The sequence below is a fragment of the Anser cygnoides genome, chromosome 21, assembly GCF_040182565.1.
Source record: "Anser cygnoides isolate HZ-2024a breed goose chromosome 21, Taihu_goose_T2T_genome, whole genome shotgun sequence".
Classification (NCBI taxonomy): domain Eukaryota; kingdom Metazoa; phylum Chordata; class Aves; order Anseriformes; family Anatidae; genus Anser; species Anser cygnoides.
This window is the reverse complement of record NC_089893.1, coordinates 8,866,650-8,882,586: the sequence shown is the minus strand read 5'-3', so window position 1 is coordinate 8,882,586 and position 15,937 is coordinate 8,866,650. Positions and strand designations below refer to the sequence as shown.

The window sequence follows — 15,937 nt, the reverse complement described above, 5'->3', positions numbered from 1 at the left end:
CCCCCTGTTCTCTCCCCTCCTTCCCCCCCTTGCTGTGATACAAACCAGCACAATCTCTGCCAAAGAATTCTGTGCCTCAGTTTACCTTATCTGCCACTGTCAGGTGCCCAGAGCTTATTCAGCTGTCAGCCCTCAGCCCATCAATCTAGCATACTTCCATACAGCAAGCTGTATCCTGCATATAATAACAAGTTCTGAAAAGCATTTTTTCATAAGGCTTGGATGAGAAGAGCTATGGACAGCATTTTGGAGGTATTGTGGATGACTGGGGCCGTAGGAGCACTATCCCACACACAAAATGAAAAGAAAGTTAAGGGTTGGTTACTGTGCATTCAGTTCCAGCAATCCTTCACTGCGGTATGGAGAATACACCCAGCACAGCCCATTGCAAACTCATTATTTCTGGTAAATTTAACAAGTGGCACAGGTAATACAGGATGACCGATGCTTAAGACACGAGGATTCATGACCACAGGACTCTAGAGACTTGGCTCTGATCCTTTTCTTCCAATTACAAAGGCCAAACACCCTCTGACACTCCACGGGCTGGCAGCGCCAGCTAAGTCTGCTGTTAGACCCAGAGCATCCGCAGCAACACAAGGAATCAGCACTTGTCCCGGAGCTGGGCCAAGGGGATTCATTAAACCTCAAGATTTAGGTTTACGTCTATTAAAATGTTAGAGAGCACCAGCCTCCACTTAGAGAGGAAATGCAGCAGCCTGGAATTAATGCTGAATTTTGCCAAAAGCAGCTAATATCTTGGATGCCCAACCTCAGCCACCTTAACATGCATCACATTTAAGTATTGGTGGATTTAAAGGTGGCTCGAAGCACCCTGGATCAGGCACCCAGAGGAAGAAGCATCTCCAAGCTCTGGTGGCTGCTGAGTCCTCCAGCCCAGCACCCAGATCCCCTGCCACAAGGCCACCTCCACCCACAAAATGTTGTCATCTCGGGCACAAAACACCTTGCCAGGCATGCAGAGAACGCGTGAGAAATTATGATGCAGGTGGCACAGTACGGCACAGAGGAACTGTAATATGGAGAGCCTGCAAAAGCAGGGAGAAACAACAACAAAATGAGGTTTCTATGGGAAGCACAAAGCCGGACATTGTTTGGCACAGCCCCGCTCCACAAGCCGAGGCAGAAAACCTCATACAAAAGCAAGAGCTCCCACTGATGCCATTGTTAAGCTCTCAGAGCAGAGATTTGTCTGGAAGAAAAGCAGACCCTGTGACAATTATTTATCACCACGCAAACATCTTCGTCCTCGTCTTTTGTTGGTGCAACACAAGCCACATGTGTCTCGAGCCAGGGGAGAAAAGCTACCAGCAGGATCAAGGAAGGCTGAGATTAATCTGGTTTCATGTAGATAAACTCGAGCAATCGGTTTTAAAATTAATATTAAAGTTGTAAGTCACCTTTGACTATATTAAAATATAAACTGGAACATACAATAAGCCCCAAATAAGCCCCACTGGCAGTAAGAACAGCTCCCTTATCAACCTCTAACATCCCCCGTACAATAATAACTGGATGCCAGACTGCTCGGAGAGAAGCTCGCTCTCCTGGGGCAGCACAATGTGACCCAATTCCTCCTGCCACTTCTGATGCCCTCGCTTGGCCGTTTTTCAGCACGCCAGCAGTAAACTCAGCTGCAGCAGAAGTCAGCTGGGGAGGGAGAGCTGGCACGGGAAGGCTGAGCACTCAGTTTCTACAGTGGGTGCATCTGCTGCAGAGAGCGGCATGGAAGGGGAACGCAGAGGAACGTGGGGCTGCGATTCAACAAAGCAGCTGGGCTTTGGTGTGGGCTTTTCCTCCCCAGTAATGGCACGTAGTTTGGGGAACCCGTTTTCCCCTCGCCCTCTGCTTCCCCTTCTCTACCTGACAGTTTCTCAAGATTTCTAAACTTTCTCCTCTACTGCTGCCTTTGACGGAGGCCAAAATGCTCTCATCGTGGGAGAAGAGCACGGGCGAACCAGAGCAGCTCCACATGGCAGGAGAGCAGGACTGATGGGGCATCACCAGCAAAGCCCATGTGCAGCACCCCGAGGGCAGCAGGTAGCTGAGGCCAGCAGTGCCCCCACCCCCCCGAGCACTACTGCAGGGTCAAGGAGAGGAGGAGGGGGGCAAGCTCTGCTCATTCTGCCCACGGAGCCACAGCCAGCATCAAGTGGTTGCTGCTGCCTACAAGCGGCTCCGACACGGCTTCACCTCATGGCACATCGGTGCCTGCTCCCAGCTGGCACCAGTGTGCTCTCAGAGGCACTTCTGGCTAGTTAAGGTGACACCTTACAGCCTTTGGTCTCGATGGACAGCGCAAAGGGTTCACGAGGGCTGAGCCAAGTGCTGCTGGAGCAGGGACCAGCACGGGAGAAAGTCGGCTTTGGGGAAAAGTGAGGGTCTTCGTGCTGCTGTCATTGATGGAGCTGCACAAGTTGCTTCCCAGCATGCTGCTGCCTGCCTGAGAGGGCTCCAAATAAATAAATAAAGCCAGTGCCTCATTAGCATGCAAATGTATTCAAGCCCCCATTTCAATTTGAATTCTATGCATATGATCAGAGTGCAGAATGCAAATTATACAAATGCACCCATATGAAGAAACGAGCGGAAGCTCTGCATGAAGGGATTAGGTCCAGACTGCTTCCCTCCAAAGATTACAGCGCTGGGGAGGGCTTTTGTCAGGGCCCATCCTTTAATGGCCACTGGTCACGCAGCGCTGAACTTTGCCTATGAACTGCTTTAAAAAGCAGTGCTTCTCTGGCTTCAGCTGGTGGAGCAACGCCTTGCTAGAGACGAGCTGCAGGGGACAGGAGGTGTGTGGACAAACAGAGCCCAAGAAGCAAGGCTTCAGCAACGCTCCAGCAGGGCACTCCCAGCCAATTGGTCTGTCCAAGGGACCAGGGCCCATTCGTGCTGGCCTGAGGGGTCTGGAGATGCATCTCACCCTGCTCCAGCAGCACCCAAAAAGGCAGCAGCACCTCCCCAGCACCTCCCACCTCTCCTACCAAGAAAGGGCTACGAGCCAGGGGAGGGAGGTGGGTCTGAAGCAGCACAGATCACTGGGAAGGCCATCACCACTGCCCATCCCCATGATGCTAGCATCAAGGGAGATGATGCTTCCCCAGTCTTAAAAGGCTTAACATCTTCCCCAAGAGCTTCATATAGAAAAAAATCTGCAAAGTGTAGGAGGAGGAACAGCAGTGCAGCTTGGAAGGTCCTCTGCAGTCCAAGGTCAGACGAGAACCCAAACGCACCCCAATTTCAGCAGGTTACAGCTCTGAGCTCTGCTCTAACACAAGCCTCGGGCTCTTTCTCTGGGCTTCCTGACCCACTGACCCCATGGTGTGGGAAATTGTGCTCCTCGTCGGCCCCACAGCTTGGGCAGAGCAGATGGGAGTCTGCTTGCGCTCGCTTCTCCCTCCTACGTGCGCGAAATTCTCAGCCCACCATTTATCGTATTACATTTTCATTTTAAAGTAAATATCTGTTTTCAATTAGTACTTACTGTGAGGGGCATGCATCACTGAGAACACTTATTTCTCTTCCTTTCATTATTAGATTAGAAGTCGCTCAAGTTTAACTACATTTAACAGCAGCGGGGACGTAACTGTTCTGCAGACGCTAATCCGCCTCCCACCTCCGCCCCCCGAAGGGCCCGATCCAGCCAACGCAAGCTGCAGCACCAAGCCCCTGCACCAAGGTGCTGGTGTGCCAGCCCGCCGCAGCCCTGCTGAGCCTTGGAGCCTGCCTGCCAGCTCCCAGTATCCTGCCTCGTTGCTTTCCCTTCTTGCCACAAAACCCGAACCCCTCGTGATTTGGTCTGTGTAGCCACGATGCCCACGTGGACGTCCATGGGGCTGCATAAAGTGACTAAAACCCAGAGCAGCAGAGGCTTGCCCAAAGCCACACAAAAAGGGATCAAACCCCACGTAGCCCAGACTGGCATCTACCTGCTCATTCATCCCACCTCCACTGGTAAGCAGGTGGGGACGTGGCTAGCCAACATTTTTTTTCCAAGTCTCCCGAATGTTCCCAGCCTCATCTTCATCCAGCCAAAGCCTTTCCTGCCCAAAAGAGCATCCCTGCTGCCTTCTCAGCTCTCAGCCAGAGCACTCCCAAGCATAATAGTACTATTAGACTTTGCTCATTATGCCTCATTTTTATTACATGGCCTCATTAAGCTAAGCCTCTGTAATTTAACTGCATCTCTTGGTCTCCACACGGGGGCTCCAGCTGCGTTTGTCGTCAATCACTATTAAAAACACAGGACAAAAATTACTATTACGCCCATTACTGCCCATCAATCTCTTCAATTGCCTCTTAAGGTCCTGTCTTTACCTGCTCAATGCACCAGGGCCAGACGAATATCATTGGCGCCTTTTTAATATTTCCATATTTTCTAACAATTACAAGCAGATTTTAAGGGGCTTTTGGTGAGGACCAAGTAGGGCCCGTACAGGTACACGACGTCCTGCTGGCGCACAGAGCATGGGTAGAAAAGCACACAAACAGACCAAGGGAAATCAGCTGTGTCAAGCCAACACCTAACTGCACTGAACCTACACAAGATGCTTTACAGATCAGGTTAACACTGTCCTAGCATTACGCGTGCTGTGACAACTCAGCATGCCGTGCAAGCTATCATGGTGGGTTCATCGGGCAGGTCCAAAGGCAAGAAGAGATTTATATCCATCCTATTTCCAAACCCCAGGGAAGGGTGGCCAGGAATCGTCAGTCAAATAGCTTCTTCAACAGCTTCCCACTCCCCTTCACCCATCAGACAAGTGGCACTCGCAACAGTCAGTGCACTGAAAAGCACCTTGCCAAGCTCAGTGTTAAGACTGCAAATATCAAAGCGCAATATTTTGACAAGTCCACCTCAAAGTTTCCAATCCACAATTCTTGGACATCTCCTGTTCGACAGCAAGTTTCAGAAACTTCAGCTTTTCTTCCTGATTTCGAATGAGAAGCTTCCACTGGGACAGCAACTCTGATCCGCTCAAGTCAGCAGCAACTTGCACAGGTTACAAGCACTACATGGATTTCTGTGCATGCCTGGGAGAAAGCCAAACCGTAGAAGGAAACCTCCCTGCTGCAGAGAAATCAAGGTGGTGGATGAAGAGTTCCCTACAAGCACCGATGCACAGACCTCATCAGAGAGCATCCAGCCATATGGCACATGCACAGGGCACTTCTCTCTTGAGCAAACGGATATGTTTTACACTCTTCCCCTACTTGCTCCCAGAAAAAAACTGCTTCGCCTGGTCATCAGGTCCCCCTTCTGGTTTGCTTCCACCACAGAAAGTGGGGGAAAAAAAGGCAGATTTGGGAGATCACTGATACTACACAAGAAGCTGCACGAGCGAAGCAGACACCACCTTGACGCAGTCGGCAGCTCCCAGAGAAGAAGGGGAAGGTGAGAGGTGTTCGCTATTCAAAGGGAAACAACCTCAGGAGGAGGCTTGCATCCAAAGCGTGGCAACGCGAGCGCCCTGCCATTTGCCTCTCTACCCAGCCCATTTGATGGAAGGGGGCTTTGAAGACTTCAAGGGGCACCGTGTTCCCTAGCTTATCACAAGTGTCGATCTTAAACCAATATTATCATTTTAAGTATGACCGGAGCAAGAAGAATCTTCAGAAACTGTTCCTGCTGCAGGAGATAGACGCAAGAACCAAAAAAAAAAAAAAAATAATCCCTCAGACTTACAACACCAAGCAAGACCCCAACTCGCGCTCAGCCCAGCAGTACTGCTGCTGCCGCTATCATCACAGATCTGTCAGCAGGTGACATTTACACTGCGCTGGGCTTGACAGAAAAAGGCCCTTCTGCTCTCCCATGAAGTTTCCCCCTCCTGCCCTTTCTGAAGCGTACATCTCAGCACCATTGACACTAAGCCCCTACGCTGCAACCCAAGCGAAGGGGAAGGAACATTTTCCAAGGGGCAGCAGGCAACACAGACAGCCATCATCTCTTTCAAAAACAAAGAAAAAGACTCCTACATTCACCTACAGGAGAAACCCACCCCAGAAACCACATGGGGTAGGCACCCACCCCACCGACCAACGTACAGACTTGACCTCCGCATACCAACCAAGCAAAAGCACGTGGTAAATCCTCCACCTCTCCAAGGCGGGAGCAGAGCACGGTGTCCCCGATGCGGTGCTCGATGAGGACAGCTTTGGGCACCCGCAGCCTGCGATGGGCTGCCGCAGTTATCCCGGCTGCACTCGGGAACTGGGTTTGTGCAAGTCAAGGCTGAGGGACAGCAGGGCTGAAGATATTTCCCTTGGGGAAGCTTGTGAGAAAGGGAAAACCTTGCCAGTACTGCCTCTCAAGTACTGACAGAATATGCCTATCTTGAGGTTACCAGGCAATTTCCATTATTATGAGTACAAATAAAGGAAATCACAAGAAATCTACCCTCTGCCAGTAAGGCAGGCTTCAGCTTAGGCACAAGGAGTTAATTTACAGCCACTCAAAGCTTTGATATCTTAAACCTTTCCAGTCTCTGGACAAGACGAGGAATAAGCATAGACAGTGTCAGACTGTGATCAGGAGGACAAAACACTGCAAACAGCTGTGCCTAATTTTAGCATCTGTTGGTGCTGTTTCTTCAGCACTTGGGGAGGGATGGGGGGGGGGGGGCAGCCCTGTCACTCCCAGCTTATTAAAGACACAGCCAGAAGGAGAGAGGAGTGTTAAACCTCACCCTGAGATTAGCTCATGGAAAAGAGTAAAAGAGTAAAAAGCCACCCAGCAAGGCACCGCTGACCAGCGATGGCATCTGCTCACTGCAGGAGGTCGCCCCGTGCCCCCTCACCCCCCACTGTGCGTGGGCTGTTTGTCACCTCCGTCTGCCATGCCACCAGGCTTGGGCACAATTGTCGCTGGTGGGTCTGGCACAGCCCCTCACTCCCTTCCTACACCCTCACCCCTTCTGCTTTTTGAGCAAGGTGAAGGCACCTCCACCACTGCTACGTGCTGCTCCCTGCGAGGGTCACCCCACGATCTGCCCTATTCCTTAGGGATTGATAGGAGACATGTCCAACCGTGCTAGGGGGCGACCAATGCTCTTCTCCCACCGCATCCCCAGCAGCATCCCTGCAGCCCAGGACGGGGAAGGGACCGGGGTGCCAGACACAGGCTTGTTGGACCCACCAGGTCTCCTTGTGCCTCTCCAAAGGAGCCCGGCGCTGGCAGGTCGGAGCTGGCTGCATGGCTCCATGCAAGCGCTGCTGCTGCCACCGCCAGGCTGAACCGAAAAAGTGAGGATACAAACTGCATCAGCTCTGCCAGGTGACCTGCTTTGGTATTCTAAATACTTGGGCACTCCTACCCCTGCGGACCCCCAGTGCTCCCTGCCCGCGGTCTGAATTTAAGACACCCCACACGTCCACGAGCTGCTTCTTCAGCGCTATAAACGCGCAGCCTAGCGAGGCGAGAGCCGCAGTTAGACACAGCTCCATGGACCAGCAGCAAAGCCTCCGACTGCTCACAGGGGCTCCTAGGACACGACTGCGATCTCTGCTCAAGTCACCTGGAACAACAACGGCCAGCCATTAAAATACACACTCCACAGGGTAGCAAGCCCACACGGACCGGAGGCAGAGAGGCACTAGAGGAGCTGATAAGGCTCATCTGGCTGCTAACGATTTTGTCTCCAGTTATTCTCATGCAGCTGGGAACAAGCAACTGTAGTCAGCTACTTGCCAGCTGGGGAGAAAGCAGCAGTTCTGCACTGCTGGGGATGGAGACTTGTCCAGCTCAGCCCCCCACCGTGCTCCCACATTTTCTCTCCCCGCTGGCAGAAGGCACAAAGCTTGCCACAGACCCACTAAGTCAGCATCCAGTGACATCTCCGGGTGACTAGTGGAGATGCAAAGGGAGAACTGGTAAAGAGCAGGGCTTCTTGCACGAGCAGCTTGAGAAAAGGATTTGAGCTTCTGCTGACAATGAAGCAGCACCTTAATGTGCTGGCTGGATTTAGTTCCCTTTAAAGCAGCCAGGTCCCCTTGCCTGCTTGGCAGAGAGAAACTATTGCAGCTGAAGGTAGAGCAGCCAGAGGTTACCATCTCCCCTCATCTATCTTCACATGCCTAAGCCTTGCCAGCACGGACTAATGATGGCCCGCACCACAGCAGCTTTGGGAAGCCTTCAGCCATAGGCAAGTGTGGAGCTTACAGGCGGTGCTCAAAGCACAACACATTCCCCCCTGCAAAGCAGACAACAGCCAAGCCTCAGCTCTCAGCCCCACTTCCCAGTGACAGCAAATGGCAGCCAAGCAGCTCCCAGTTTGCACTGGAAATGGCAGAGGCAGATTCATCTGGGCGCTGGTGCCTGGGCACATCTGCACTGGGGTACACGTGCTGCGCCAGCATCTCCACCTGCCCGAGCCAACATCGGCCAAACCAAGTTTTCTGCTGCGGGCTGCCAGCCAGCGTCAAAGAAAGGCTCTTTCCAGAGCAGACCTGCTAGCCTGGAGGGAAGACATCTCATGCATCCCCTAGCTCCCCATGCCGTCACATCCCCAGCTGGAAGGGGGATCCGCAGCCCCCATCTCTATCCCCTGGGCACCCAGGTACCGTCACGCAACGCGGCTCCTTCCAGCCCAGGCTCGCAGCAGAGGCGTGTGAATTCCCTCCTGTTGTCGCTGCCACACCGGCCATTACGCAAGTTTGGCTGTCTTAACTTGTTGCAGAGCACACAAGTGGGGCTGACATTTATTTAATCCTCATAGTAATGTTGACTGTGTACTTACTGAAACACCTCATGCTTATGGAAGACATTTGTTTCCAAGCAGCTTATGCTAAATTGCAGTGATATAAAGGAAACACTTATCCAATATTGACATTTACTGACTGGCAGCATACAGCTTGAATACTCATTTATGCTAGTGGAGGGGGGCAGGGTAAAGCCTGAGAAGGAGAAGCATCTTCTCTCTCATCTTTTAACGAGTTAGGCAATATTAACACATGAATACCTACCCAAAACATAAGGTGGGACTACAAACCCAATGGCTTCTCCCACTCACTCCCTGCCTGGGGGAAAATAAAGCAATACTGGACCCATAGCACAGAGCTTTGATCCTTCATCCGACAGTAAGTTTAAGAAACTTTATCCCTTCCACCCTCAGTGCACATTTAATCTGTAATTAGCAAGGTTCCTGTAGCTCACAGCATGTGTCCTGCTCAGTGGCACACTTCCAAAAAAAATTACTGAACTTTTTGTGTATTTCCCCTCTCACAAAGACAGGGTTGTTCACCCAAAGAGCACCTGAAATTTTTAGTCCTTAGGTGCTGTAGCATCCAGCCAGACCCTGGCACACCCAGACAAGGCGTACACGACATGGCAGTGCCACGTGCCATACTGAAAATGACAACAACGGGCCCAAGAACGTGAACTCACGAGTACCCAGAGGTGAATTATCCACGAGCTGACCACATACATATCAAACCTGTGCAGCAATTCCACCAAGCACAATGTAATTGGAAAAAAAAGACAGCATCTACTATCCTAGTTGAAAGTCCGATGTGCTTGCATCAATGGTTAACGAACAGCAGTTATGGCAGAGCCCTCAAAAACAATTATATCCTGCTCCACCACGAGAGCCCCAAACGGTACAGACCAAAAGCTTGCTGTAGCTTCCATTGCAAGTGGGGGCGTTGAACGAACACACTAAGACAAGATCTCATCCTGAAGTTGGCATCTGAATTTAACAATGCAAGTGTTCCACCTCCTACTTGCATAGCATGTGACAAAAAGAGGCAGGAGCCTAGAGCCCGCTGCCAGAGGTACAGCTCAAAGATTATTTCGGCGTTCAGCTGCTTAATGCAGCACAGTAAGAGGAAGAGCCATGTAACAGCCCAGTGACCTACAGCTCCTCCTGGTCCACTTTGGAGGCTGCTACTGCCTCCAGGGAGAGGCAAACACGATCTGGGTCCCACCAGCAATGCAGCAAACAACCAGCCTGACCACACTCAAAAGGCATATCCAGCTGGCAGGCCACCGTTTCCAAGACCAGAACCCAGTGCTAACTCTGTCCCACCACGACCCACAGATCAGAAGTGGAGGTTCTCCTCTTCCCTCTCCCAGTAGCCTGGAGCAGAGGCATGCCCCAGGGTGCAGTGAAGCAGGGGAACAGAAACGCTCGAGTTCTGGGTGCATGTCAGAATCCTGCTGTTCAACCCTTACCTGGAAGCAGCATCTCAGTCTTTGAACTTAGTTTCTCCCCAGCCAAAAGAAGTCCTGTGCTTTTCCTGGCATGTTTGAAGGTAATCCCACGGGCCATGGACTCAAACCCCCCTGCAGGAGCCGGGACCCCTGCCAGCCCCAAGGCAGGGCAGACCACCTTAAAAACTTGCAGCTTCCCCAACTGCTTCAAATCCCAGCAAAAAAGCTGGAGACTGATTTACAACCAATTTGTTTCACTACCTATTGATTTATAAAATAAGCTTGCGCACAGTCACTGCTGTTCCGTGTCTCTCTGTCCAGAAGCAGCACCCAATGAAGTCATGGGAAGACTGGCGTTGCTCCTGAACAGAAGCTAAATTAAGGCCTTCATCAATTGTTGTTATAAATTCGCTGGTCTTAAAAATAAGTTAACAAAAATAAAGGAGAGAGAAAAGCTGTTAAATCCTACTGGAAGGAGCTGGGAAGCGATGTAAAGCCAGTTCTCCAGCCGCAATTTCATCCGGCCCCTCCACCCAGCATGCTGAGGAGCTGAATGCCAGGAGCACGGCACAAACTTACAAAACTGATCATTAAATCAGAGGTTTGAAGTGAGCCACGCTCTCCCTCACAGTCTGCTTGTAAGAAAACAGTTTATTCAAAGACCTTGATCCTCAGCCAACTCACAACCTAAGGTGCACGTCAGCCTCTCCCCTTTATTTACGGCTACAAAAGAAGGAAGAGCATTAAGCCTTTTTATTCTAACATATGCAGTCCGACTACAGAGAGCCTGGGAGCTGGTGACACGCAGCGCTGGTAACCTGTCAGGCCTTTCAGCACACGCTCCTGCTCTGACTGGTGTCCCTGTAAAAGGACAGGAAAGCCCCGAACTGGCCGCCACCTGCCCAAAATGTGCTGTGCAAGGTGTGCAAACTGCCCTGAGACGTCCACGCCACCTCAGAAGGGGAAGGCGGTCGGGGATGCAGTGTTAGCATCAGGGCAGGTGTTTCTCCTCGCTTTCCTCCCTCTGGCAAAGGGCACCTGAACAAAGGCACGGCTCCTCCCTCGTGGGCTTTTCAAATCTCTGAAACCTTGCAAGAAAGCCAGCCTGAGCAAAGGTGGCTGCGGTCTGCCTGTGAATCTCGCTGCAGGAGGTACAGAAGTCAAATGAGGAAGCATGCACGAATTAAACTGTGTTAAAATAGACATCGGAGGAGGCAATCCTGCACTGTTCCCCCAGGACAGAACCACCTGGATGGCACTTCAGTACCACCCGTATGCTTCCCTACCAGCCCCCCAGAGTGGAGATTCACCTGCTGGGTTTCAGAAATGGGCTGAGGCGTTTCCCTTGCAAACTTACCCTGCTCTCTGCAGGGCAGGGGAATCAACTTTAAGGAGGGATTGCCACCACAGACTTCTTCGCTTCTCATTAGCAGGCTCTGCTTTGGCCCACGGTTGCTGAAGGCAGAAGAGCCCCAGGTGCCCCTTGCACTCTCCAGGCTCAGTGGGGAGCAGTCACCAGCCCTTGCACACGCACCCACCTCCCCGCAGGCTGGCATTTTTGTCCCCTGAAACCTTCCTCAGGCTCCCCTGGCCCCAGGTGCTGGTGGTGGGTGGGATCGGTCTGGTTTCACTCATCAGCTTAACTCTGCCTTTCTCACCTGGGGCCTGGTGACAAGCCACTAAAGCCACTAGGAAGCTGAGCTACTGCTGCAAATAACGGGTCCCTCTGACAGAAGATCCTGGTTTGATTGCCAGGAATTTATTTTATGAAAGAACCAAGCGATCTGTGGTGGAGGAAATCTTACCCTGCAACACCCAGAGAGCTTGGTCTTCATCGCCCTGAGGGAAAGCAAACATGTCTTTGGAAAGAGTTTCCTAGACAGGCAGGAATATTCCCATCCAAGATAAATTTCAGATCCTGCCAAATTCATCTAGGTTATTACAATGCAGGGCAGCAAGAGGAGGTGGCAGCTGTGTGTGTGTCTTCAGGGCTGCTCCTTCCCCCAGCCCTCACAGCCAGGCCACTTTCCCCACCCAGTGGCTTCCAGCCTCACCCAGTTTGGATGAGGCCGGAGCACCAGGAGGGCAAGCGATTCACCAGCCAGAGGTAAGGGCAGCTGGCTTCATGGCAGCAGCGATTTCATCTCACAGAAGAAGGGGCACCACACGTCTTGTCCCAGCAGGAGGAAAGTCCTGCTGCGACTTCATCTCGCTTTGCACCAAAGATGTGCTCCAGGCACGGGTCCTGGGGACCAGGCAGAAGAGCAGGTAGCACCGAGGGAAAGACAGCCCTGTGGGAAAACCCCAAGCTGGCAACTTTCAGAGAAAGAAATCAGGCTGCTTCAGACCACGTGCAAGGATGAAAAACACCAGAAGGTCCAGGAAAGGCACTTGGTTCTTCCTGCGTCACCTCAAGAGAGGCACAGAAGCCAGCTGCAGGAGTTCCTCCGCCCTGACCGATGCTCGTGCTCAGAGCCCGGCTGCAACGGCACAGGGCAGGGAGCCCCCAGCACCCTCCCTGTGAGCTCAGCACCAGCCCAAGTTTCTGCCTGCAGGGCTGAAACAGCAGGAAGCCGGCGTGCCACAAGAAGGCACAGGGCCCGTGAAGTACGAACCCAAGGGCACAGATTTGGTGAAGGAAAATGCCCTTCTCACAGAGGGGCTTTGGTGTAAGGGAGGTTGTTGGGTTTCTTTAAGCTAGTGTCTGGACCATGGATCCTGCGAGAGGTTTTCTACAGAGATCATCCTCCCATCCAGGCTGCCCTTGGCTCAGAGGATTGTAAGTCCTGCCTGCCTTATTATGGCAAATCCCTGTAAGCCACTTTGCTTTTCCAGGCAAGCAAATGCAGCCCTGCCTACCCCTTGCTCACAGAAAGGAGCCACTGAAACTCTTTATTGGCAGGGTCAAGCCATTTTAATTATTCCTTCAAGTGAGTTTTGGCCCACCAGCTCCCTCCAGAGCAGGGCACAGCCACCCTCTGGATGCACACATCGCATCCCCTCCTGCAGCCCCCGCTGCTACAAGCCCTGTTGCCCCCCAAAAGCAAGCGCCACATCAGGACACACCAGGGGAGGCAAACACAACATATGCTACAAAATAAGCTTCCGTTCCTACATCCAGGCCACCCTTTCCCCAAAGAACCATGTGGTTTAAGGAATCTTTTGCATTTAATCCTGTTGGGGATCCTTTGCATGGCTTCACCCCAAAGGGAAAAACCACAAGGCTGCCGACAGCCCCCTTCTCATGTACTGCAAGAAGCAACTCCTCAGAGATGCACTCGGTTCTTCCTGCAGGAGCAAACAGCCTGAAACGCTCGCCAAGGCACCGTCTCCCTGCCTCGTAAGCCGGCATGAATAAGCAAGGTACCAGATGCATGCTCCTGACGGTGCAGACGGGGAGACAAATCAACTGAGCTCCAGCTACGCGCAGCAGAGCCGAGGCAGCTTTCGAACACAAGCACTATTAAAAAGTGCATTAGCCCTTATTAAAAATAACGGCTGCAGAAGGGAAAGGGAGGGGGAGAAAAACAGAAACAAATCCCCGCTGGATCTCAGACAAACTTCTTCGGCTCTGCTAGCAAACTGCCATTTGACCTGCAGGGAGTTGAGTTATTCAGGGGAACAGGGAGAGAAACAAGAAGGCCAGGCATAAGCTTCCAAATTGCTTCTATCCCCGGACCTGCTGCTGCCCTGCTGTACCAGGGAGAGTTCAAATTTGTTCAGCCAGAAATCTACATGGAAGACACAGTGGGTTTCTTTTGTGCAGAAGCAAAGGCGAATGCAAACACAGCTTTCTCCCTGAAGGAATATTAGTACAAGCAGAGAGAGGGAAAGAGAAAAGGGGAAGGGAGGGCAGAGCAAGAGCTCAGCATCGCAACCAAGCCAAGGAAGAGAAGCAGTAAGGACAAGCAGAAGTGCAGCCACCTCTAAACACGGCGTCCCTGCCCAGCGAACAGGGGGGAACGCAGCGTATGGTGGGAAATGTTCAGCAGCAGTGTCTGGCTGAGCAAAAAACCAGCTGCCCGCTGAGAAGCTCCACTCTCTCCAAAAGTTTTATCCTTCATTTAATCAACAGATGGACTAGCTGTGTGGGTTTTTTTTTTTTTTTTTTTTTCTTTTTTAAAGCAACCCCAAACCGTACCCTGACAAAAGCAGCCCTGGCTTGGGGACCACGGCAGCGTGCCACAGATGGCATTTGGCTCCAGCACGGCGAAGGGATGAGCAGCAGACAGAAAGGAGCTCGGCTCTGGCTGTAGCTCCGCGTCCTCCACAGGTGACGGATCGCCCAGGGACAGGCACGCAGCAGCACAGCGGATACAGCTGCCCAAACGGCCCCCAAAACCCTTCTTCTTGGGGAGAGGACAAGCCGGCAGCAAAGTTACCGGGGAAATTCCTGCAGATTCCCGAGCTCCTTCCCCGCTCCTGTGCTGCCGGGGAGGTGGGAGCTCGATGCACCCCCCCCCCCCAACGCCCCCAAAAAAATAAAGTCGCAGGGGTTCCCCCTTCTCGGCTGGCTGCTTTCACAGCAACTGTCCCCCCCCCCAGGAGCAAAGCGCTCCCCAGCCCTGCAGCCAGCGGCAATCCCGGGCTGCAGCCGGCCCCTGCTGCCCCCAAAGCCCCCAGCATCGCCCCCCACACCCCAGCATCGCCAACGGGGGGGTGGGGGGGTGGAAACAGGGGGGCTGTTGCTGAGCAATGCCGTGTTTACACACAACCACGATCTAATTAGCGGAGCTGGAGCAGAAATAACTCATTTGCATGCTAAAGATATATTTTTTTAAGGCATGGATGCATGCAAAAAAAAAAAAACCACACACACAAAAAACTCCGCAACCCCCCAACCACCCTCCCCCCCCCTCCGTCCTCCCCCCGGGCGCCGAGCACCAAACGCACCCGGGGGGCGCAGGGGGACCGAGGAGGGGGGGCTCGGAAACTAAAGTGCGGCGCCGGCTCCTACCGTGGCTGAGGAGGAAGCAGGCGAGCAGGAGGAGGAGGAGGTCTGCCTGGAAAGCGCTCATTCCTCAGGGTGGGCTCGGCGCCGGGGGTAGGGGGGCCCCGCTGCTGCCGCTGTCGCCGCCGGCGGGGGGCTCAGGCCGCCGCCGCCGCCCGCCGGCTCCGCTCGCCCGGCTCCATCGCTGCCGCCGCCGCCCCCCCCCCAGCTCCTCCCCCGGCAGCGCTGCCTTGAGTGGCCCGGCTCGGGGAGGGAGGGAGGGATGGATGGAGGGATGGATGGGGCGAGGGGGAGTAACTTGCGCGCAGCCCGGGCTCGCCCACCCCCTTCCAGGCTCCGGCTTTGGTGGAGGGAAGGGGGGGGGGGGGAGGGGGGGAACGTAAATCCCCCCCCCCCTCCCCCCTCCATCCAATAAAATTAAATTCAATTAAATCGCGGTGGCTGCAAAGTTGAGGTGGTGGTGGGATTATGCGGAGGCGGGCGCAGGTATTTCTGCAGCACAATAAGGGAGCAGCGATGCGCGCAGCTCTGTGCCCCCCCCCCCCCCCCCCCCGAATCCTTTAACTTCAAGGGGGCTGCCCCTCAGCGCCCCTCCACCCCCCTACAGGGCAGCCCGTGCTCCTCCAGGTGTGTTTGGGGGGGCTACACTGAGCTGCCCCCCTCAAATCGTGCCCTGGGGGAGACCAAAAATCCCTATCCCCTCCCCCAGGGGACCTCCTCTGCCCGTCCGCTCACACGTGCTGGGGGGGGGATCTTCCAGGAAGGGCACACGGGACTGCTGCCTTGTCTTTTAAACGACCGCTTTTCATCTT

The 15,937-nt window shown here is 53.3% G+C and overlaps 1 protein-coding gene across 4 annotated transcripts in view; it reads right to left on the bottom strand.

Moving 5' to 3' along the window:
- Window positions 1–15,338, bottom strand: part of KIRREL3 (kirre like nephrin family adhesion molecule 3) — a 317,031-nt gene extending 301,693 nt beyond the window's left edge. For 3 of the 4 annotated variants that reach the window (XM_066981245.1, XM_066981246.1, XM_066981247.1), the window contains exon 1: window positions 15,132–15,336. In XM_066981245.1, the coding sequence (XP_066837346.1) occupies window positions 15,132–15,192 (61 nt within the window). In that variant the 5' untranslated portion in view covers window positions 15,193–15,336. Of the gene's footprint in view, window positions 1–15,131 lie in introns of all 4 variants that reach the window. The other variant, XM_066981248.1, reaches the window with a different exon arrangement.
- Between the last annotated feature and the right edge of the window lie 599 nt (window positions 15,339–15,937).